Source organism: Canis lupus, chromosome 6 (assembly GCF_048164855.1).
Source record: "Canis lupus baileyi chromosome 6, mCanLup2.hap1, whole genome shotgun sequence".
In the NCBI taxonomy this organism is placed as follows: domain Eukaryota; kingdom Metazoa; phylum Chordata; class Mammalia; order Carnivora; family Canidae; genus Canis; species Canis lupus.
The window spans coordinates 14,199,736-14,224,479 of record NC_132843.1 but is presented as its reverse complement, the minus strand read 5'-3'; the positions used below and the strand labels follow the sequence as shown (position 1 = coordinate 14,224,479).

General features: G+C 42.6%; 1 protein-coding gene and 1 long non-coding RNA gene across 2 annotated transcripts in view; one reads left to right on the top strand and one right to left on the bottom strand.

Annotated features, from left to right (window-relative positions):
- Positions 1–24,744, top strand: part of LOC140635036 (uncharacterized) — a 77,979-nt gene that overhangs the window by 34,188 nt on the left and 19,047 nt on the right. The gene's annotated exons all lie outside the window — the stretch shown is intronic.
- The window catches only part of COLEC12 (collectin subfamily member 12), a 180,707-nt gene continuing 178,827 nt past the window's right edge, over positions 22,865–24,744 (bottom strand). The window contains exon 10 of the mRNA XM_072828975.1: positions 22,865–24,320. Coding sequence (XP_072685076.1) covers positions 24,301–24,320 — 20 coding nt within the window. The 3' untranslated portion in view covers positions 22,865–24,300. The remainder of the gene's footprint in view (positions 24,321–24,744) is intronic.

Here is a 24,744-nt window from a genome sequence, read left to right as displayed (position 1 = left end):
TGCTTGCTCGTGGGGTCTGTGAAAGCATCCTACAATTGCTTTTTCATTTACCTGGCAGTGATTCAGACCCATATGGTTGTTTGAGATGATCTTTTCACCACCCTGGCCTTTTGCTCACACGTTTAAATTATCATAAAATTTGCCTTTAGTACTGAATTGATAAAAAGCTGTATTTTGTCGCCTTACTGTAAGTTTTGCATGGTGCTGGTTGCTTTTCACAACCTTCTCACCTCTGTGTTTCCTCTTTTGAATAGCTCTGTAACAGGAAGTATTGTAGTTGTGCCCCAAAATGAAATTTACACCTTGCTCAATATTTAATTTCATAATAGCAATGGGCTTGTGAGATGCCATAGTCCTATATGTGACCTATCAGAACCATGGATCTAGCTAGTAGTGGTGATTTCTGTGAAGAAAACAGTATGTGTTACCTTTGGTAAGAGAAAATTATGCAAAACTTGGAGATAAAGTAGAAGGATGAATGTATGTGCATGTAAATGTCATTGGTCAAACTGACCAACAAACCCATCTAAGAGCCATCAGAACTCCAGGGGAATGCCGCGTTGGCAACCTATGTTGAATATGGGTCACGCCCGGTAGAGCTAGATGTTAATGAAGATCATTGATATGAGGCCAGTGGTTTTTGTCCAGCAGAAGGCAGATGGTTTCTATCTGGCTGAAGAGATAACTCCCAAAGATTATGGCCCTATTGCTGTGTAGTGTAGTTTTGTGTCTAATTTAGCAACTTTGATTTTTTAAAAAATAGACTGTATTATTTAAAAGAGTTTTAGATTTACAGAAAAATTGAGAAGATAGTATAGAGGGTTCCCTTATACTCTGCATCCACTTTTCCTTATTTTTAGCATCTTACATTTATATGTACATGTGTTATAAATAGTGAACCATTATTTTTACATTATTATTAGCCAAGCTACCTGACGTAGATTCCCTTAGTTTTTAAAAAATATTTTATTTAAATTCAATTTGCCAACATATAACACCCAGTGCTCAACCCTTTGTTTCCTTAACCCTTCTGCAACCCTTTGTTTCCCAGAGTTAGGAGTCTCTCATGGATTGTCTTCCTCTCTGATTTTTCCTCAGTTTCCCTCCTTTCCCATATATTCCCTTTCACGATTTTTTATATTCCACATATAAGTGAAACCATATGTTAATTGTCTTTCTCCAATTGACTTATTTCACTTAGCATAATACCGTCCAGTTCCATCCACGTCGAAGCAAATGGTGGGTATTTGTCCCTTCTGATGGCTGAGTAATATTCATATATACCCCACATCTTTTTTTTTAAGATTTTATTTATTTATGAGAGGAGAGAGAGAGAGAGAGAGGGAGGGAGGCAGAGACACAAGCAGAGGGAGAAGCAGGCTCCATGCAGGGAGCCTGATGTGGGACTCGATCCAGGGACTCCAGGATCACGCCCTGGGCTGAAGGCAGGTGCTAAACCACTGAGCCACCCAGGGCTCCCCTATACCACATCTTCTTTATCCATTCATCTCTTGAAGAACATCGTGGCTTCTTCCACAGTTTGGCTATTGTGGACATTGTTGCTATGAACATTGGGGTGCAGGTGTCCCATTGTTTCACTGCATCTGTATCTTTGGGGTAAATCCCCAGCAGTGCAATTGCTGGGTCGTAGGGTAGCTCTATTTTTAACTTTTTTAGTAACCTCCACACAGTTTTCCAGAGTGGCTGTACCAGCTTGCATTCCCACCAACAGTGTAAGAGGGTTTCCCTTTCTCCACATCCTTGCCAACATTTGTTGTTTCCTGTCTTGTTAATTTTAGCCATTTCGACTGGTGTGAGGTGGTATCTTCTTGTGGTTTTGATTTGTATTTCCTTGATGGCAAGTGATGTGGAGCATTTTCTCATGTGCTTGTTGGCCATGTGTAGGTCTTCTTTGGAGAAATATCTATTCATATCTTCTGCCCACTTCATAACTGGATTGTTTGTTTCTTGGGTGTTGAATTTGATAAGTCCTTTATAGGTCTTGGATACTAACCCTTTATCTGATATGTTGTTTGCATATATCTTCTCCCATTAGATTCCCTTAGTTTTGACCCCATGTCCTTTTCTGTCCCACAATCCCACCAGGATACTACATTAAAAAAAAAAAATTGGGACACCTGGGTGGCTCAGCGGTTGAGCGTCTGCCTTCAGCTCAGGGCGTAATCCCAGAATCTGGGATCGAGTCCCACATTGGGCTCCCTGTGAGGAGCCCGCTTCTGTCTCTGCCTCTGTGTGTGTGTGTGTGTGTGTGTGTCTCAAGAATAAATAAATATAATATTTTTAAAAAATGTATTTATTTTTTTATTTGAGAAAGAGCACGAGAGAGTGAACGCACAAGCTGGAGGAAGGGCAGAGGGAGAGGAATAAGAAGACTCCCTGCTGAGTAGGGAGCCTGATGTGGGGTTCAATCCCAGGACCCCGGGGTCATGACCTGAGCTGAAGGCAGACACTTAACCAACAGAGCCACCTAGGCACCTCCAGGATACCACATTACATGTAGTGGTCAGGTCTCCGTAGGCTCTTCTTGGCTGTGGCAGTTGCTAGGTCTGTTGTTTTTGAAGACCTTGACAATTTTGAGTAGTACTGGTCAGAAATTTTGTAGGATGTCTCTCTATGGGAATGTATCCAATGTTTTCACGTGACTAAATTGGTTTTATGGGCTTTTGGGGAAAAGACCACAGAGATAAAGTACTGTTTTCATTACATCATATCAAGGGTACCTACCATCAACATGATATCAAAATGACATATGACTACTAATGTTGGCCCAAAGCACCTGGCAGAGGTAGTAATTGTCAAGTTTCTCCACTGTACACATACTCTTTTCTTCCCCATTTCAACTATCCTCTCTGGAAGGAAGCTACGATATGCAGTTCATTCCTAGAGAGTCCAGAGTTTCGCTCTGCCTCCTTGAGAGTGGAGGCTCTATAACCATTATTTGGAATTCTTCCTCATGGGGGATTTGTTTCTTCTCCCTCACTTACTAATTTGTTGAACCATTTATTTATATACTACTTATATGGACTCATGGCTATGAGATGCTGGGTGTATCTGTTGCTAAAGGGGTATTGTTTTTCCTGGGCCCTCTAAGCTGACAGCAGGGAAATATATGTATGTATATTAGCCTGTGTGTACATACATGTTTGTGAGTATTTCTGTATGGAACCATCTGTAGGTATATTAAGCCACACATGAGTTCTTACCAATATCTCCAACTCCAACCACATGAGTCATTCTAGCCTCCTTCCTGGATTCCATGTAAATTCTCACTTCAAGAATGAGAAGCCTGATTCCCACCACCCACTATCCATTTACCTAATTGTTCAATTCTAGGATTCATGTAGAGCAGTGTCAGAATTGTTAATCCATGCCCCCATGGGAAACCACTTTATCTGCTGGAGTACAGTGCTTATGCCGAGCTCTTTCTGCCTTTGGTCTTACAGATTCCACTCATCTCTAGAGTTATTTAGGTCAGCAACCCCCCCCCCCCCCACACACACACACACACCTCCTCCGGTAAAGTTGTTTCACACATTTATCATATGGCCAGATTCTCATGTGATAGCATTCCATCCGGGATTTCCCAAGCTCCTAAGTTATTTCTTAAAATTTTCCACTTGTTCGGATGCCCTCTTTGTGCTGGAAGGTTCTATGGGCTTTGATAAATGTATAATGCAAGTATCATATAATTTTACTGTGCTAAAGAATCCTCTGTGTTCTTTCTATCCATTCCTCTCTTCTCTCTCCCCTCCTTCCTGGCAACTGCTGATCTTTTTACTGTTTCCATAGTTCTGGTTTTTCCAAAATGCCAAATAATTGGAATCATACAGTCTGTAGCCTTTTACTTAGCAATATGTATTTAACTTTCTTCATGTTGTTTATATGTATTTAACTTTCATGTTGTTTATATGTATTTAACTTTCTTCATGTTGTTTTTGTGTGTGTATGTGTGTGTGGCTTGATAGCTCATTTCTTTTTGTCACTGACTAATATTCTGTTGCACAATGTACTGCAGTTTGTTTATCCATTCACTTATTGAAGGACATCTTGGTTGCTTCCAGTTTTTGGCATATTTCTACTAGCAATCCTTTTTTTCACTATGTATATTTATTTCTTGTGTATGCCTTTGAACCAGTTTTTCTGTCTTGCCGGTTCTCTCATTAACAACATGTGCCCACTATATTATTTGTATGAGAATTATGCTTTTAATCTTTTGACAACCATACATTGACATGCTATTTTTATAAAATGTAGGTATTCCTTTTACAGCTTGGGGCACATGCTGTATGACCTCAGGACTGGCCACCCACCTCATTTCCATAAGCATGGCTTCCTGTGGCCTTGGGTTGGGTGAGCACTTCTAAGAGTGAGCCAAGGTGAGCATTTCTGATGAGTGGTGCTGTTGTGGTTACACAAGAGAGTTTGTTGAAAGTCTACTTTGCTGAAGTTCCTTAAGATGATTCTGTGTGCTCTTACAACTTTCATCAGGTCACTAGGGGCTCATGATTTCATGATTTTGGCTCAGGTCATAATTTCATGGGTCATTGGATTGAGCCCCTTGTTGGGTTCCTTGCTCAGCAGAGTCTGCTTGTCCCTTTCCCTCTGCCCCTCCCCCTCAAATAAATAAATAAATCTTTTAAAAAAGACTTTCATCATGTCACATTAAAGACATTAATAGTGTAAAGAGCCTGGCAGGAATGTGGGAGGGAAACAGCACGGGGCTTGAGGACTCTTCTGTTACTCAGCACCAAGTCCATTGACATCTGGAGCCTCAACTTCCTAATTTTTATAAGGTAGGAGACATAGCAACACAATGATACTATGATGGATAAAATATCCTAACCCATTGAGATGTTTGTTTAAAATAAATGAGATTATATGTGTGAAATACTTTCTAAGTTCTAAAAAGCATAAGTTATTACTGTCTAGTATAGGCGTTGGCAAACGTTTTCTTGAAAGGAATAGAAGGTAACTATTTTCAGCTTTTCTGGCTTTAATGGTCTCTGTTGCAGCTACTCAACTCTACCATTGCAGTTCAAATGCAGCCATAGATATCACATAAACCAATGAGCATAGCTGTATTCCAATAAAACTTTGTTTATAAAAACAGACAATGATCTTTATTTGGCCCACAGGCTGTAATATGCTGACTCCCTGTCTAGAATGAGTGTGGAAAGACACAACCACTCTCTTCCCTTTTCCTTCTGAAATCTCTTCCAAATGCAGTGCTGAGGAGGACATCCAGTCATTTATTGAGATTCTTGACTCACAGACTACAAAGTCTCTGGATGGGTTGAGTTACTTGTCAGCTCAGTTCTTTAAAAAACACAACTGCTTTCCTGCTTTCTACCTGGGGTCCCATCTCTTTGGGTGGAGCTTCTCCTGCTGCTGCCACACTCATCTATCCATAAAACTGCTCACCTGTTCTCTGGGGCATATCAGTAAGTGTCTGGGATGACGGAAACCCTGTTCTTTCTTTTGTTAACCAGAGAACTGAAAGAAGGTGCCACAGAAGGGGAAGACCACCATCTTGCCTTATGTGTCTTATGAGCCAGACATTGTGCGAGGTGCTTTTTGTACTTGAACTCATTTAAAACTTGCAATAATTCTGTGAGGTAGGTATTAGCATACCTATTTCACATCTGACAAATTCAAATTTTATTGTTAGTTCATTCGACTTTTCTTATATAAACATTTCCTCTGGAGTCATGACATCTCAGTTTCCACAGAGAGCAGAAAGTTTCACGTTGTCAGTACACGGTAATTCAGCTACTTCTGGACTTAAATGTAGTTGTACAGTTTTAAATTATGTTAGTACAAGTTCCCCCTTCCCTTCCTTCACCCACTGTGTGTAGGTGGGGTGAGCTACGTTTCTAGTGTGTTGGTTTATATAACATCCTGGTGGGGAGGGGTGGACACCAGCCTCGGTGTCCTGAGAAGTTTGTCTTTTCTAGTCCACATGGTCCTCATGGTTTCCTATGATGTATGTGAGGATCACACACTCCTCCCTCACTTTGTCCCAAACCCTGGCTCCTTGTGTGTGTCCCAAACCCTGGACTGTGACTTGTGCTCAGTCACTTTCCTATGTGTGTGTAGGGGCTCACAGGAACCTTTTGCTCATGGTTCTATGAGGCTGCCCTGCGGTTCACCTGACCTGGAAATTTCCTTAGTCATTGTCAGGCTGCCCTGCTGGGGCCATTTTGGATGTGAGGCTTTTCTCTAAGACTTGAATTCTTCTAACTACCTCCTGAGAAGCTAGACAATGGGCTCTTTGGCTCTAGAGTGGGTTTTAAGGTTATCTGGGGTTTCTCTCTCCCTTTCTGTCCAAGGTTTTTGGTCCATAGAGGGGACCACCATCCAGGGCTCTTCTTAGGGATCTAAATGTTGGCTATACTGCTGCTTACTCTTCATCCCACAATCATTGACTCCATCTTTGATCTTTTCAAATAGAGACAAATGTTTTAATGTCATCATCCTACACTTCCTCCCCTGTTCTTCAGTTCATGATCTACACCCTGCAGAATCCTCAAGGATCCTAGTTCCCTAGTTCAATATTTTCTGTCACAAACATTTTTTTCTTTCAATCCCCCCCTACCTGCTGCAGAAAAAAAAAATGTTTTATTTTCAAGATATTGTCTCTGCATGAGGCTCCAATGAGTCTCCTTTAGAACTCACAGGTGAGCAATTATTTCTTTGAGTTTAGCACATTTGCCTTCCCCCTAAGAACAGTATGTATGGAGAACTGCTTTCATTTTGTATGTTTGGTTTTTCCTAGAAACACACATTACAAAAAGCTTAAGATCAGAATGAATACAGATCAATATAGAATTCTGTTTCTTTAAATGATGAAGGCAAGGGAAGGGCACAAGGAAGCAGGAGGAGGAGAAACCTTGGGTAGCATCTCAAAATGCCATCTGTGCATCTGTACCCATGAGGAAACAGAGGCCCCAAGAGGCCCCTCTGGCCCAGGACACACCAGAGAGATTGGAGGACATGGAGCTCCAATCCAGGTCAGGGGCCAGGCTTGCCTGATTCCAAAACAAACCCGAGGTAGGAGGAGAGTTATAAAAGGAAGGAGTTTTCATTTCAGTAGGTGCAAGTGCTGCAGAGAGGCCCAGAAAGATGAGAATGAAGGCCGAGGTGTTTCAAATGAGACAGAGGTTCAGATAACCACTGACAGGTTTTCTACATGCTAGACTTTGTTCCCAATTACAAGATTGCAGACTCAGAAGTCTTGATCCACTTGATCCACTTGATCCACTGAGGTATTGCTGACACTGAAGAGCTCCCAAGGAAGGTGCGTCCTTAAGACAATTTATTTTGGATGTCTTATAGGAGAAGGTTCTAAAGACTTGAACATCAGCAAGGATATACACTACTTGACCATTACATAAGACACATGGGTAGAAGAAGGTGCCGATTTGAAGAACACAGGAAAAAGTAGTCGAAGTGAGTGGATAAAAGGGTTTGAGTGAGGATGTGAGGGTGCCACCAAATTCATGTAGTGCTCCAAAATTCCTGCAAAAGAGAAGAGCTGAAAGGGTTGCCCCTCTGAAGATAGGCTAACAATTGCCTTCCATGAAGGAATTCTTTTTTTTTTTTTAAAAGCTTTTTGTAAACTTTTCTAAATAAGTAGTGTGAGTTTGCAAGTCTCCCTAGCTGTGTGCTAAGCATGTGGAGTCTTTTGTTATCCTACCCTGGGAGGGCTGGCTGCTACCTGTATCTTGGAGGACAGATTGTAATTCTTTTTTTCCCCATGGATCTGCTTCCTAAATGCCTTGTGACAGCCAAGTTTCCAATGCAAATGGCCTCACAGAGATCTGTCCCTTCTAGGACCTCAGTGAGGTGCCTCCCTCCACCTGTGCAGTTTCAATGGGCTCTGTGGTCTTGTGCTATGCAAGGAGTGGGGCAGGCTAAGAGGGAAGCAACGGTGTGTGCCTGGCAGGGAGAGACAGTCTGTGGGGGAAGGCTGGTCTCTGCCACAGTGACAAACCTTTGGTTGCTTGTTTCATTCATCCTCGAAACAAACATTATGAAAAGCTGAAGTTCAGATTAAATAAAGATCAGTTTGGATTCTGTCTTTTTCTTTAAAAAAAAACGTTTGTCATTTATTTATTTTTAAATATTTTATTTATTTATTCCTGAGAGACACAGAGAGAGGCAGAGACATAGGCAGAGGGAGAAGCAGGCTCACTGCAGGGAGCCCTTTGTGGGGCTTGATCCCAGGTCCCCAGGATCACTTCCTGAGCCAAAGGCAGATGCTCAACCACTGAGCCACCCAGGTGCCCCAGACCTTTACTTTTCTAAATCTTCTTTTCTTGCAGGAAGAACTCTTAACAGGAGATCTACCCTCTTGACATTTTGTATTGAGATGTGATTGACATATAACATTGTGTTAATTTTAGGTGGACAATATGATGATTTAATATTGTAAAATGATTACCATAATTAGTATAGTTAACATTCATTTCCACTTCTTAATCTTTTTTAAGTGCACAATAGAGCATTGTTGACTTTTGGCTTAATGTTGGCCAGCAGATCTCTAGAACCTACTCATCTTGCTTAAGTGAAACTTTATGCCTGTTGATTGGTAACTCCCCACTTCTTCCTCCTCCAATGTTCCTATTATAATTCAGTTTGACTCCTGTGTATTGAATACCACTGATGTACAAAGCACAGTGGCCCGTGGCTATAGAAATGTGAAATGGAGAAGTTCCAGCTCCTGCCTCAAGAGGGCATGCCTATCACCTATAGGGTAGGGAGGTAGATTCAGGTAACTGGCAGAAAGTCAGTGCCTTAAGAGAGGAAGAAAGGGGCATGAGAGAGTTAAATTGTTTCTGGTTGGGGTGTTCATGAAGGACATAATGTCTGAGGTAGAATTTGTAAAGAGAGCCTGATCTCATTGAGTGGATGGATATATGGCAAAAAGTATTCTATGTAGGGAAGCTCTATAGAAATTCTGGGCTTTTGCCCCTCTATTGACCCTAGGACACCTGATATTAGAAGCAGATCCCAGGGGCAACTGCGTGACTCAGTTGATTGAGTATCTGACTCTTGATTTGGCTCAGGTCATGATGTCAGGGTACTGGGATAGAGCCCTGAATCTGGACTCCCTTCTCAGCAGGCAGTCTGCTCCAGGATTCTCTCTCTCTCCCTCTGCCTTTCCCCCTGCTTATGCACATGTTTTTTTTTTTTTTTTTCCTCTCTCTCTCTCAATAAATTAAAAAAAAACAAAAACAAAAACAAAAAACAGCAGATCCCGGTTGTTCCTCTGCCTTTTTCCCCAGGACTGCCTGAGAATTCAGTTATTGTATAAAGTTCCCAGCTACTTTGGACATAGAAATAAACCAAAAAGCCTTTCCTGGAAAGATGGAGAATTGGCCTTGAGAGAAAGGATTAAAAATAGGTCTTGGGAGGGAAGAGAAGAGGGGGAAGAACAGACTTTGTATGTATAAGAAAGAGGTGGCAAGTCTACATCAGTGACTAAGGACTTCTTCATGCCACAGTGGACCATGACGAAGGCACAGAGTTAGAAAAAAGAGGAAGGTGTGCTGCAGAGGTGCGTCAGGAGAGAGAAGATTGGAGGGACCAAAGCAGAGCTCTGTCTGCAGGTATGTGCCTCTGCCTCTTGGCCTACCAACTGTCTCATCAACCAGTGCACTTATATGCAAAGGGTCATTTGACACCTACGTTAAGTTCTGAGGTGCTCAGGCCTGGACATTTGGGCTATTTTTGTGATTATAGGTGGACCTGTCTCTGGGAGCATCGCCACAGATGGAGGCACAAAAGCAAGGTCAGTGTGGCAGGAGGGTAGCAAACTGGGGCAGGATGGTGGTTGAGTGATAACGAGGATCACTCCCATGGGCTAGATTCTGGGCTCTAAAGGCCTTACTTGTATTTTCTAAGTTAATCCCCACAAAAATTGAGGCAGTCACTGATGACCTTGGAGAACACTTTTTCCAGACAATGGGAGTGGGAACCAGGTGTGCAAGAGGTCAATGAGTGAGAAGGTGGCAGAGAAGTGGAGGCTGCAGGTCTAGGCCATTCTGAGAACTGTGTCTTTAACAGGAGGTGAGGAAGAAAGAGTATCAGTTTAAGAAAGAGAGTCACTTTTTTATATTTTTCCTTTCATTAAAAAAGTTGGGTGGGTGGGGGGATATGGGATAGGTAGAGAGGAGGGGCAGGAAAACAAGTGCCAGAGCAGATACTGAAGATGCAAGAGAAGGGTTTCTTGAGCGATGTAGTCCCAGGAAAGGTGACATGATATGCCTCCCAGGGATGCAGTGAGTTGGTTCTAGGAACAGGAATGGAAGGAGTCAAGGGGCACAGGGAGATAGGAGGGCTGTGGCCCAGGTGAGAAGGACTTGCTTCTTCCTCAATAAAGAAGGAATGAAAAGGTGAAGGCACAGAGAAATATTAAAATGGGTAGGAGGGATCCCTCGGTGGCTCAGCAGTTTAGCGCCTGGCTTCGGCCCAGGGCATGATCCTGGAGACCTGGGATCGAGTCTCACATCAGGCTCCCTGCATGGAGCCTGCTTCTCCCTCTGCCTGTGTCTCTGCTTCTCTCTCTCTCTCTCTCTCTCTCTCTCTCTCTGTGTGTCTCTCATGAATAAATAAATAAAATCTTAAAAAAAATGAGCAGGAGGAAATTACCTTAAACCATAAAATTCCTGAAAGAAAACATAGGCAATAGTGTTTGACATCGGCTGTAGAAACATTTTTTCTAGCTATACCCCTCAGGCAGGGAAACAAAAGAAAAAATAAACTATTGGGACTACACCAAAGGATAAAGTTTTTGCACAGCAAAGGAAACAAGCAAAGTAACAAAAAGTCAACCTACTGAATGGGAGAAAATATTTGCAAATGATATATCTGATAAGGGGTTAATATCTAAGATATGTAAAGAATTTATACAACTCATACCAAAAAAAACAAATAATCTGATTAAAAATGGGCAGAGAACCTGAATAAGACATTTTTCCCAAGAAGACCCACAGATGGCCAACAGACACATGAAAAGATAGTCAACATCACTAAGCATCAGGGAAATGCAAATCAAAACCACAAAATATCAACTTACACCAGTCAGAATGACTAGAATCAAAGATACAAGAAATAACAAGCGTTGGCAAGGATGGGAATGTAAATTGGTACAGCCACTGTGGAAGACAGTATGGAGGTTCCTCACAAAATTAATCATAGAATTACCTATGATCCATATAATTCTGCTATTGGGTATTTACCCAAAGAAAATGAAAACATGAATTCAAAAAGATACTGTGTTTATTACAGCACTATTTGCAATAGCCAAATTATGGAAGCACCCCAAGTGTCCATCAATAGATGAATGGATAAAGAAGATGTGGTATATATACATACATATGTATGTACAACATACAGTGGAATATTGCTCAGCAATAAAAAAGAAAGGTCTTGCCATTTGCAGCAACATGGATGGGCAGACACAGAGGGTATAATCTTAAGCGAAGTAAGTCAGAGAAAGACAAAGACCATGTGACTTCACTCATATGTGGAATTTAAGAAACAAAACAGGAAAAAAAGAGACAAAGACTTTTAGCTACAGAGAACAAACTCATGGGGGGGTGGCAGGCAGGGGGATAGGTGAAATCTATAAATGAGATTTTAAAAATGGGCATGAGGTTTAAAGAGTACACTCTGGCCTCAGGATTTTAATAAAGGGGAACAAACAGCCATTTACTAAGAGTAAGGGAGGTATGGGGAGTGTTACAGGCTGGAGTGTATCCCCCAGAATCTAATGTTGAACACTCAGAAGGTGACTGTAATGGGAGAGGTAATTAAGGTATGAGGTCATTAAGGTGGACTGTAATATGCCAAGTGTCCTTCTAAGAAAAGGAGTGAGGGCACAGACACACACAGAGGAAGGATCACATGGGCTTACAAGAGGATGGCCCTCTACAAGCCAAGGAGAGAAGCCAAGGAGAGAGGCCTCAGGAGAAACCTGTCAAGAGCTCTATCCAGCCTCCAGAATTATGAGAAAATTCGTTTCTGACATTCACGCCACCTAGCGGTATTTGTCCTGGCTGCCCCAGCCGACTGGTACAGGCAGGCACTGACCGCTCACTGCAGGGAGTGCCTCGGGGAGTGAAGCCCAGGGTAGAACCGGTGCCTGCCGAGGGGTGATTGATGGGCAAGCGAGTTCGGAGCCGCCGGGGTAGGCATGGGATTGCTCAACTGGGCTTGTGTGAGTCCCTGTGTGTTATGTGTGGTGTGTATTTATAAACACACTAGTGTGTATCAGGTTTCCATTCATCCTCCATTTCAAAGATGTGATCCGAACATGTCTGGTTTAAGAACTCATCTGGTGATCTACACTTATGTGGGATTAAGTGATTAATCTGAAAGCTTCAGAAAATATTACAGTAGGGCCCTGAACTAGCTCGAAGGAACAAAAAGAAGCACTTAATATCCCCCCCCACACACACATACCACCCACTCTCAACCACCCCTTCTACTCTGTTCTATTTCTCTTCTCTTTTTTTTTTTTTAAGATTTTATTTATTTATTCATGAGAGACACACACAGAGAGAGAGAGAGAGGCAGAGACACAGGCAGAGGGAGAAGCAGGCTCCATGCAGGGAGCCCGACATGGGACTCCAGGATCAGGCCCCGGGCTGAAGGCGGCGCTAAACTGCTGAGCCCCCCTGGCTGCCCTACTCTGTTCTGTTTCCACCAGCTTGGCTTCATGTTCAGCCTTCCCTCGGTAAAAACAGATCCTCAAAGAAAGCCACCACATGATGATACATAATGTGGAAAATCTTTGTTTCTTGGTGATCTTTTGGAGGGTAGTCTGACCTTGGGAGAGGAGAAATAAAAAGCTGGGAGCTTCCTTCACTTCTCTGCTCCCATGGGCTGTCTAGGGACCCCTTCTCTCCCCTGCCAGCCGCTCTGAGACACGCATGATATGCTAGCGGGACCCTCCTGGGGCTGGCTTTAAGTGTGGGGAGGGGCCGTGGAGCACCGGTGCAGGCCTGGGCTTTCCTTGAGAGTTCAGGGTTTATGTGATGTCAGTCTCCCTAATAAAAAGGGAATTCAAATTACCAAATGTGATGGGGGGGGGGAGGCGGGCAGTGGGGGAATCTTTTAAAGCTTTCTTTTTTTTCAGTGCACATTTACAGATTTTAGCCAAAATCTTTGTCAGATCTCCTGTTCTGATATTTTGTTCACCAAACATGATTCACTTATAGGTCAAGCACAGGGGATTTTTAGGGCAGTGAAACTTCTGTACGGTCCAGGGATGATGGACACTTGTCATTGATCATTCTATGGATTTTTGACAGGTGTATAACACAGAGAGTGAACCTTAATATAAACTATGCGCCTTAGTTAATAATAATGTATCCCTATTGGTCCATCATCTGTAACAAGGTACCACACCAATACAAGATGTGTGGGGAGTGTGGGGAGGGAGGGGGATAGGACTTGCTGTACTTTCTGATCCATTTTTCTGTAAATCTATATCTGCTCCATAAAAGTAACGCCTGTAAAGATAAGGAAAAAAAAATCAAGGTCCATGAATAAATGTCACCTCTCCCTTTTATTCCCTATTCCCAGATTCTTCCCCACAATAACTGAGTCCGCCTTTGGAGATACACTTCTTTAGTGAAGTGTCCCCTTCCCGGCCTTTGTACCAAGGTTTGCCTTTTCCCTCCCACCACTTCCTTCCTCTCTTATATTAATGGCTTGAGGGGTTTATGGGGGTTTGGTTATTCTGGTGCAGACCCCTGTAGAGCAAGATTCGAATCTTGCCTCAAGGCTGAGGTCTGCTTTTCTGTTAACAACCTAAGACAAATGTCCTTCAGGGTGGATGATGGGTCTGGGTAAGTAGGAGAAGAGCACCTCAAGGAGCTGGATGCCTACAAGGTGCTCTTGGATGGAAGGTTTTAAAGGTGATGCCTGGGGACGCCTTGGTGGCTCAGCAGTTTAGCGTCTGCCTTTGGCTCAGGGCATGATCCTAGGTCCGGACTGAGTCTGCATCAGGATCCCTGCAGGGAACCTGCTTCTCCCTCTGTGTCCCTGTCTCTCTCTGTGTGTCTTTAATAAATAAATAAATAAAAATCTTAAAAAAACAAAACAAAACAGGTGATGCCTGGAAGCAAGCTGCAGCTACAAAGGGTACAATCCTGATGAGACCTCTTTGCCCTGGAGTCTTCTGTGGACACTGAGCTCTGGTTGTCTAGCAGTTGGTTACTCTTTGTGGCCATTTGCCTCTTATTGTGCACTAGCATTTAGTGCAAAGACTTCTTCAGAGCTTCTAACCTAGAGGACGAAAGGAAGAGATTTGGTCCATATTTGGGTATGAGTGTCAAAAGGGCAACACTTTCTTTTCTGCTGTGATGACTGCAAGGATCCGTGTAGGCCTCAGGAGAATGTGAAGCTTAGGGACATATCAGGCTCTGTGGTCTGGGACATTACCGTACTAATCTTGAGGGATTGATTTATTTTCTTATGAGAAATGGTCTTTTCTTACATAATCTCTAATACTAAGCATAAGATGATTTCTCAGAAATCCCAGAGGGGCTGGAACAGAAAGGTTAAGACTCTAGAATTCATTCAAAGGTTTACAGTAGGAGTGCAGCAGGAGATCAACCTTGCCTGCTTTTCACTGGTGCCACGTAGCAGCCCATGGGGATTTTATGCTGCTGGGACCAGCCTGTCCTGGCACATCTGCTCCTGGGGAGGTTCATTTTCTACCTGTATTTGGATAACATGCCGGGTTTCGGGCTTCTCCTGCTCTGGTCTCCCTATGTACCTGTTGTTCCAGAGGACAAGTCAGCGAACTGAATTACAGAGAGGAAATTGTCTCCCTAGGAGGAGGAAAGCAGCAATCCCAAATGCCAGGGCCAGGTGAGCAAGGCACCAATTCTTAGAGTAGACTGTGGAAAATGCAATGCATGTGGTCTTGTTGCCTGTGATAAGAACAGGGAAAGGTAATTTCTGGGAAGCTCTGTAACTTCCAAACACTATAGCTTTAGAGTTGAAAAGTAACCAAAAATGATTTGAGGCGATGATTTTTTCATTTTCTCAGCAAGATATGTGCAGTAGAGCCAGCTTCTCCTTTTCTGTCATAATCTAAAATTCAGGTTCCTCATGGAGCAAGTGGAGGACTTCAGTGGACTTGGAAGGCAGAGCTTTTTTTCCCCTGAAAAAACCCTTTCAGATGGACTCTGGGTTAAAAACTAATAGCTTTCTCTTAGCCAACCCTCAATCTCTTCCTCTCTCCCTTCCATTGTATGCATGTATGTATGTATGCATGTAGCTAGCTAGCCATCTTACCTTTCTATCTGTCATCCATCCATCATCTAATTTTTCTAGGCTTTTTTTTTTTCCTTTTGAGAAATGTCAGCATCTGGATGAAGGTGCTGGTTACAATTCCTTGTGCCTGTTGATTTGGGATTCCTTGCACCTCTCACTCTGAAAAGCAGTAGATATAAGGTTGAAATAGTGAAATTAAGTATAAAATGATTATTGCTTTGCAGAGTGTCTATTAAGTGGCATCTTATAGGAACTGAAATCCAGACTAATAAATGAAATGGGCCTCAAACTATACCATTGGAGAAAAAAACAGCTTCTTTTCACATTGTATTGTTCAAATGGAGGCAAAGCAAACAGTTATTAAGAAACAAGTAATTGTCACCATCAAAAACAAGGTAATATGAATGCTACAACACATATGACCATTGTATATGCTGATTAAGTGAGGGAGAAATGATTACTTTATTCATTTTGCTATCAATGAACATGATGGTAGAGCTGAGAAACATAATTGGAGCTGGGAAGTATTTGGGGGCCAGAATTACAGTTTTCATGGTGTTTGTTTTGTTTTGTTTTTTAAGAGAGAAGGAGATAGTGAGTGGTGGGGAGCGCCAGAGGGAGAGGGAGAGAGAATCTTAAGCAGGCTCCACACTCAGCATGGAGCCCAACATGGGACTCCATCTCATGACCCTGAGATCATGACCTGAGCTGAAATCAAGAGTTGGATGCTTAACCAACTGAGCCACCCAGGTGTCCCCAGAATTATAGGTTTTTAAAGACATGTTTGTTCATCCCCTAGGACTCTTGCTTTTTTATTCCCATAGCTCCAGGCTTTTGTGCCATTCCTCTTACATCAGTTTCCCCTCAGATCCTAGTGCCATCTGGAGCTGCTTAGTGCAACTGAGTTCAGCAGCATTGCCCACATCCCTTGTGACCTTCAGCTCCCCTTAAGTTGACCTTTTGGAGTTTGAAGTTTCAGGAGAGATACTTCCAGGGTGATTTGTATAGGAGCAAAAAGACATGTTTCTATAGATCATGAGCAAGTAGGTATAGCCTGTGAAGAAACTGCTTATGATGGCACCAGAGCCTTCTCATACATGCCTCCATCCATCTCTCTCTCTCTCTCTCTCTCTCCATGGATGCATGCATCCATTCGTCCATCCCTCCATAACATTCATCTACACATCTATGTTTCTGTCCATCTATGCTTCCATCCTTCCATCTGTCCATCATCCAGATATAGCAAAGGGATAATACAAGTTCCTGGATTTTGGAGATTTTTTAATTGATTTTATCTCTTTTGGGGAGGTACGACTTAATGCATAAAACATTAAAGATTAGTGTACTGCATCAAAGTTTTCAAACTTTTTTTGAAACAGTGAACCTCAAATGAAACCTCATATATGAGATAAATTCAAAGCCATCTGAAAAGTGATCTGGAGCTCCATTTGCTCTGCAAATACCCTCCTCCCAACTGCTGTGGCACCTTCACAAGATCCCTTGGCTCCCCAGAGCACAGCTTACAGACTGCTGTGCTTTGGTATAAAGCAAAGTATGGACAATTTGGTTTGGGTGGTTGATCTTGGGGGAATTAAGGGAGGGGAGAACTCACTAGGAGCTGGAGATCTTGGAGGAAGTGTTTTGAAAGAGGGAGTATGCCTTGAAAGGGGAGTCATGTTTGGACCCTTGAAGAAGAGGTGGGGGACACACTACTTGGCAGGGTAGAGGCATAGAGGGGGTGATGGGGTGAAAGCAGAAAGGGTATCAGGGTCCAAAAAGGAAAAGATGGCACAGTCAAGCTGGGTAATGGAGGAGAGTATAATAAAGGGGTAACTGACAAAGCTGTGGCAGGTTTACGGAAAACTATAAAGGCTAGTATAGAATCTTGGACCTAGTGCAGCTGTAAGCCATTACTGGGGGCAGGAGGAATTTGCCACTCCTGGACCCAGGGAGAGAGCTGGACCACCTAACAAGAGATGTGGCCTTTGGTAGAGAGATGCAGGGAGATGGTCAGGGAAATAAATGCTCCACTTTGCTATTTCTCTCCTGCCAGTGCTTTTCATTGTCCAAACCAATTGGAAGCCAGAAACCAAGGAAATCCATAAAGATTTAACCTTCCAAAGTCCAGAGAATGCTGGAAAAGGGATCTGGAGGGACAAACAGAAAATAGCCATATGTAGAACTGGGTTAGACTCAAGGACCCATATCAGTTAGCTCTTGCTCCAATAATGCTGTGTAATAAACAACCTCCAAATCTCAATGAAATATACATTTCATGGGTCTGTGGGTTGGCTGGGTGACTCTCCTGCAGGCTCTGAAGGTTGAGGTGGTTTTGCTGCTTGTTGCAGGTATGTCTTAGTGGGGGCAGTTTTGTTCTATATGTGTTCCTTTTCTTTTTAGATCTTATTTATTTATTTGAGAGAGGGTGCAAGCGTGAATGTGAGTGAGAGAGAGTGAGAGAGAGACAGCATGGGCAGAGGGAGAGAGAGAAGCAGACTCTCTGCTCAGCAGGGAGACCAATGTGGGACTTTATCTCAGGACCCTGGGATCATGACTTGAGCTGAAGGCAGACTCTTAACCAACTTAACCACCCAGGTGCCCTATGTGTGTTCTTTCTATAGCCCAGGCTGCAAGGGCAGCAGCTACCAGGGAAGCCCCCTCCTCAAGGTGATGGCTGATGTGTAAGAGGGCAGTGACCTTAGCACTTCTTAAGCCTTTGGTCATGTCACACCCACCAATAATGGCCAAAGCAAATCATATGGCTGAGCCCAAAGTCAAGAGGCAGGAAGAGCCCCTCCTCCCAGAGAGGTGGGGAAATTGCTGGCTTGCATGGGAAAGGGGTGGATACAGGAGGTAGAGGAATTGGAGCGAGTAATTTAGCCCACCAAAGTCTCCCTACAAGGGCAAGGTGGAAAACAGATTGCACAGGAGGGGAATTAGTGTGAGCAGATTTGGTGGTACAACTACTATTTATAGTCCCCCCTCCTCCCATATCCATTCTCCCTTTTATCACAATGGAATTTTTAGCTTGACATGTGACTATTTCACAGCTAGAGACTGCATCTCCCAGCATCCCTTGCAATTAAGTGAGGCTGTTTGATGGAGTTCTAGCTATAGACTTTCTGCCCTTAAAGGGATTAACTTCTTTCCTCACCTCTCCCCAAGCCTGCCTCCTGGAATGTGGGTGTGGTGCTGAGCCTTCTTGGTCCATACCTCAGGGGAATAGCTTCAGGATGGCAAAGCAAGAAGACACCAGGAGGGTGGCCCCCTGGGCTGCTCTTGTGCAGAGTTAGATGCGAGGGAAAGAAGCCTCCATCTTTTTTTGGCTCATTATTTGGGGTCTTTATTTCAACAGCCAGGTCTGTAATTAATACAAATTCATAGGAGCCTCTACTCTGATACCCAGTAGAAGGGATGGCAGAAAAAGATACGTTTTTGTTTTTGTTTTTCAGTATTACTGATGTAAGGGAGAAGAGATCTCACAATTTTAGTTTCTTGCCATGTCACCCCCATTTTGTATTTAAAAAAATTTTTTTTAAAGATTTTATTTATTCATAAGAGACACACAGAGAGAGACAGAGACACAGGCAGAGGCAAAAGCAGGTTCCATGCGGGGAGCCCAATGTGGGATTTGATCCCGGGACTTCAGGGTCACACCCTGAAACGAAGGCAGATGCCCAACCATTGAGCCACCCAGGCGTCCCCCATCTCATATTTTGAAAGGATGCATTATCAGTGAGCTGTCAGTGCAGTTTCCCTTATGATATCAGGACAGGTAATGCCAGTTCTGAACCAGTTCTAGACCAATGCTGTATGTGACCAGAGGGCCTGCTGGACAAAGGAGGGAAATGAGGGGAGAGAATTACTTGCCTCTTGTTTGAGCATTGTGCCCGGAAGTAGAAAGCAGGATTCCAAACTTGGCCCATTTGGCTCCAAAGCCCATTTCTCCTCATTTGCCACTAATTATATCAGAAAATTCTGTGAGAGGTCCAGCTACTCTAACATCTAGGGTGGTTTCTTCAAACTAACCTCTTTGAACATCTGTGGCATTTGGTGCCAAGTCAACTTAAGCCTCTTTGCTCATCAGTATCGAAGGGATTGGTCTAGCACTTTTATCTAAACTGTGCAAATCAGGATTCCTACATTATCTCTCCGGTTCTGTTAGAAAGAGAGAAGTAATCTTGGTGGCTTGAGATTTCTTGTGCCAAAAACCAAAATGTAATGTGCAAAGCCTAGGCTCTCAGTTGGGAGTTATAGGAGAGTATATAGAGGGCAGGAAGTTAGGTGACCATGGGTTCAAAGCCCAGTTTTTTGGAAATTATTTAATCAGATCTTTCATTTTCTTGCATAGGGATTGGATATAGATATGTCAAGTTCCTAATCTACAGTAGGTGCTTTTATAGCTACTATATAGCCAGGATTTTGAGCTTATGTCAGGCCTGGCGTGGCTCCTGCTCCATGCATGGCACAGGAATTGATCTTAAGAAGCTTATAATTCCCTGCAGCTTTCCAGACATGATTTGGTGGGTCACGGCAATGAGTGACATGTAAAGAATATAGCAAACTCTGGCACCAAAGATTAGAAGACTAGCCAAAGGACAATTCTCCATAGTCATAGAAGACTAAATTGAGACCCTTTGGTTATGCCCATTTTTCTTTAAAGATTTTATTTATTTGAGAGAGAGAGCATGCACAAGTGGGGGAGGGGCAGAAAGAGAGGGAGAAGCAAACTCTCTGTTGAGCAGGGAGCCTAGGGTGGGACTCCATCCCAGGACCCTGGGATCATGACCTGAACCAAAAGCAGACACTTAGCCAACTCAGCCATCAAGGAGCCCTAAAGTTGGTTTTCTTTCTTTCTTTTTTTCTTTTTTTTTTTTTTAAGATTTTATTCATTCGTGAGAGACCCAGAGAGAGGGAGGCAGAAACATAGGCAGAGGGAGAAGCAGGCTCCATGCAGGGAGCCCAATGCGGGACTCGATCCTGGGACTCCTGGAACACACCCTGAGCCGAAGGTAGATGCCCCAACCACTGAGCCACCCGGGTGTCCACGTTGGTTTTCTTAAGCCTGCTTTTCTTTGGATTTTTGCCCAAGTGGGCATGCTATGTACTTATTTGAACGAGAATATCTAGGAAGGGAGGAAAAAAGATGAACAGGTGAAGCAAAATCTTTTCAACATCTGCTTTGTGATTTATAAAATAAAAATGGCACCATGCCCTTAAGGGATTCTTCCTAGGAAAATGGAACTATTGTACAGAGAAACACCTCAGAAAGATTGGAAAGTCTACCTGTACTTGGAAAATTGTTGAGTATAACATGAAGAGAGACTTGATCACACTACCATTTATTTATTTATTTTTTCACACTACCATTTAGAAAAGGTTTCTAAAGTTATTCTCAGTCAGGACCATGCTTTGGTAATGGAATGAATCTCTTTTATATCTGATTCTTTTCATTCTATCTTCATGTTGATGGAATAATATGTATAATATACTTACATCCAATATACTGGATGTGTAATAACCAGCTATTAGCAACATTAATTCTTTCATTTCTCCTGCTTGGCCTCTCCCACTCCTCAGTGCTCTTAAAAGATTTGTAACTGACTGGCCATATTCACCTTTCTCTCTTCTCAATTCAGTCATTTTTAGGTCTTGAGACTAATCTGTAGATCATCTAAAACAGTGAAGGAGTTTTCTTCCGTTTCATATAGAGCACTTGTGCATGGTATTTGGCATAGAAAGAGGAATCAACTCTATTTTCAGGGTGTGTTTGTTGGGAAAAGATTCAGACAAGAAGTGATGTTGAGGCTGAGTCTTAAGGAAGGTTCTTTCCAAGTATAAAGGACAGGGAAGGAGTCCAGGTAGAGTATGAGGGTCAGAAAGAGCATGGGGAAAAGTGCAGGTGGCTTGGAAGGCTGTTTTGGTGCATTGGGCGGGGAGAGGATGGGGTTGTAGATGGAGAGCCTGGAGCTGTGGTTGGGAACCTGGGATCTTTTGGAAGATGTTAGGCTGGGTATGTGGGGTAGGATGGACTTGGATTTTGAATTAAGAATGAGAACCTGATCACAATTGCATTTTTGAAGGCAACTGTAACAGCTATGTGGGCAACAAGTCTTCCAAATAACCTGTTTCCTCATTTCTAAAGTAGGGACAAGGGGCACCTGGGTGGCTCAGTCACTTAAGGCTCTGACTTGTGATTTCAGCTCAGTTCATGATCTCGGGGTTGTGAGATTAAGCCCCGAGTTGGGGATGGGGGGCCGTGTTCATCCTCAGCAGGGAGCCTGCTTGTGATTATCTCTCTCCCTCTGCCCCTCACCCCACTCATGCTCTCTCTCTCAAATAAATAAAATCTTTAAAAAGATAAAGGACAGTAAGTTTTGCATGAAGATTAGAAGAGATAATGTATGCAAAAATGCCAAACATATTTTAACTGTTATCATTCTTGAATGACTTGAGTCATGAGTGAGTTAATATGCTTACTTTTTCAAGAAGAGTCCAGCTTTGTCATCTGAGGCAAAAAACATGCTTGGCATTGTTATCTGATTTATATAGCTTCCTACTTCCTTAAACATCTGGTTTTTTAAATGGGGGGTGGCTATTACCATTTATTGTCTGCTTTAGCTTAAATTTTAACTCCTATAAATTGGAAGAGTCGTAGGGGAGCACTGATGAACATTGATAATAGAAAAGGAAAAGAAAGGGTTTTTTCTTCCTGGCTGTGCATTCATTCTTTCAAGAGCCATTTAGGAAGAAAAACGTTTCCTTCTTCGCTCAGCATGTAGCAAATCAGGTGCCTGAAGACCTCATCATAGTTCACTATATCTCTCCTCCCAAAAGAGCAGCATGGTTGTGAGTAGGTGAACAGAAGCCTGGTGTATAAATAGCTAAATGTACAGAGAAGTACATGAGGCATCATGTGTGATACTTGTTTGATTTTGTTCAGTGTGTTATTAAGAAGGACCCTGGTTCCTAAAGAACATTAAAACATTTTCAGAGCTCAAGCCTGATTCCTGTCTTACTCCTTGGCAATGGTGTGACCCAGGAAACCATGTCACCTCTTTGAGACCTTCCCCTCTTCTGTCCATGGGGAGAGTTGCAAGGCCTGCTTCACAGGGCTCTTGGGAGGTGGCGTGCAACTGGCTGCCTCTAGCACTTCTCTAGTGCCTGGTGATGACAGCCCTGCAAGGTAAGGGCTGGGAGAGCAACAACCTTGGCTCTGGGAGCTTGCACTCTTCCCTTCTCGTGGTGGCATCAGACGTTTAAATTGCTTCTAGGCACGGACCTTAACTGACACTTAAACAGGAAAAGGATGAAAAAGACTTGGTTTAATCTATGAAATGTCTTGAGCCTGAAGACATACTGGAGTCCAGCGCTTATCTGGCATCACAGAGCCCAGGTGACGGTGGGTCCTGCCAACCTGACCAGGCCCCATGGACAGGACAGTAGGGCATAAAGGTGCTGACAAGATGGTCATTTTTGGCGGCAGAGATGGGGGATGGTATGAATGGTGACCAGGGGTAAGACAACATAGTCCACACAGCTGCAGGTGTGAAAGTCAAACTCTGTCTTTATTCTTTTATCATTTTATTTGGGATAGGTAGCAGCACTGCCTGGGGAGCTCCTTGGAAGGGGAGGAGGGGGAATTCTGCTGGATGGAAATCTTGCCTTGGAGCATCAATTTTATCTAAGGCCTATTTTCAGCACATTCCATGTTAGAGTTTTCAATGGCAAGTCAAGAGTAGGAGGAGGATGGGCTCAGAGGAAAGGTTCTTTGCCAACAGTTCAACGTAGTAGCCAAAAGCTTACTCTTGCATTTCATCCTGCCTGTGCCTTGGAGTTGTTTTTTGGAACCTGAATTAAGGAAATATAAACTTTCCAGGTAGCATATAGCTGTCCCTACCTTTCTCGCATCTCTGCCATTGGTTGGTATGACGCCATACTGTCCTGACGGTCACTAGCAGCTCGACTACGGGTCTGATACCAAGCACATTCATACCTCAGCCATAAAACAGGGCTTTCTAAACGCTCTCTTTTCCAACAGATACCTCTCCACCACCCCTAACTCCACCAAAATGAAGTAGAAGCACATCCTGAGTTGACCACTTCCTCTGGGCCCGGCCAGGCACACACAGCAAGAACGTTGGCTGGTGATGAGCTCGATATGCCGCCCACTTGACTGAGCCATGTATATACTCAGGCTTGACCTACCCTGGCAAACCCTGCAAGGATATTTGTAGACATTTCAAGTGATTGACTCCTCTGAGGAAATGCTACATTAAAAAATATATATATATCCACACATATATTTAATTATTCTTTTAAAACCACAACTGAAAAAAATTCTTTGCCATTGGGTAGAATTAAATCTGACAAGAAACCCTAGGAGTTTTTTTATTAGTACCATTATTGTTTTCTTTGGCTCCATGTATTATATTGGTAAAATGACAAAAAAAAAAAAGGAAGAAAAGGAAAAAATTGTAAAAAGGCAAATATTTTGTACAAAAATACAAAGTTTTAAAAGCTCTTTAAGTATATTTCATATTATTACTAAGTTGACCTATATATCTGTATGTCTGCATATTTTTCTTACATTTGGGATTTTAGAAATGTAAGGTACTGTTTACACAGTACAGTTTAAGTTCTTCCTAGAACTCAACAACCAATGATAGCCTTTTTTCTGATTGGAGCAATCCATACTTTGGAAGATGTGATTTGCATAATTGTGCAGTTACTGGTTGAGAAAAATATATGTGATTCAGTCCATTTGCATACTGAAAATCAATATGTCATATACTGGGGGAACATTTTAGTCCTGAAGTCCTTGAGTAACGAAGGATGGTAAAGATAACCAGATGTCAATTTTTTCAGTAATTGGTTTTCAGTGCTTTTTTTCCAATCTGGAGGAGGTGATACAATCAGAAAGAAGTATCCTTTTTTGCCTTTGAGAACCATCCAGAAATTTGCTCGTTTTTACATCACAGTCCATTATAATGCAGATGATAGTACTAAAAGAGAGGGAAAATAATGGGCATTAGTTTTTCTTAAAGAATAATGTAATGTATAATTCAAAAAAGGAACATGTATTTTTTTATAGGAAAGATTCCAAAATACATCATTCAATTATTTTTTCAAAGAAATGCCTATAAGTTCCTATTCAGATTGACTAAAGGTAAATTTCTTTTTGAAGAAGCCTATTCTGGGCTCAACTCAGATCTCAAATGGCCAAACAAGGCAAACCAAATGACAAGTCTGGGTCACTTCACAACCTCTAGAAGAAAAAAGTAATTTCTTCCTTTTTTAAAAATTGAGATATAACTGACATAAACATTAGTTTCAGGTGTACAATATGACTTGATATTTGTATATATTGTGAAATGATCACGACAGTAAGTGTATTTAACATCTGTTATCATAAGTAGTTAGAAAAAA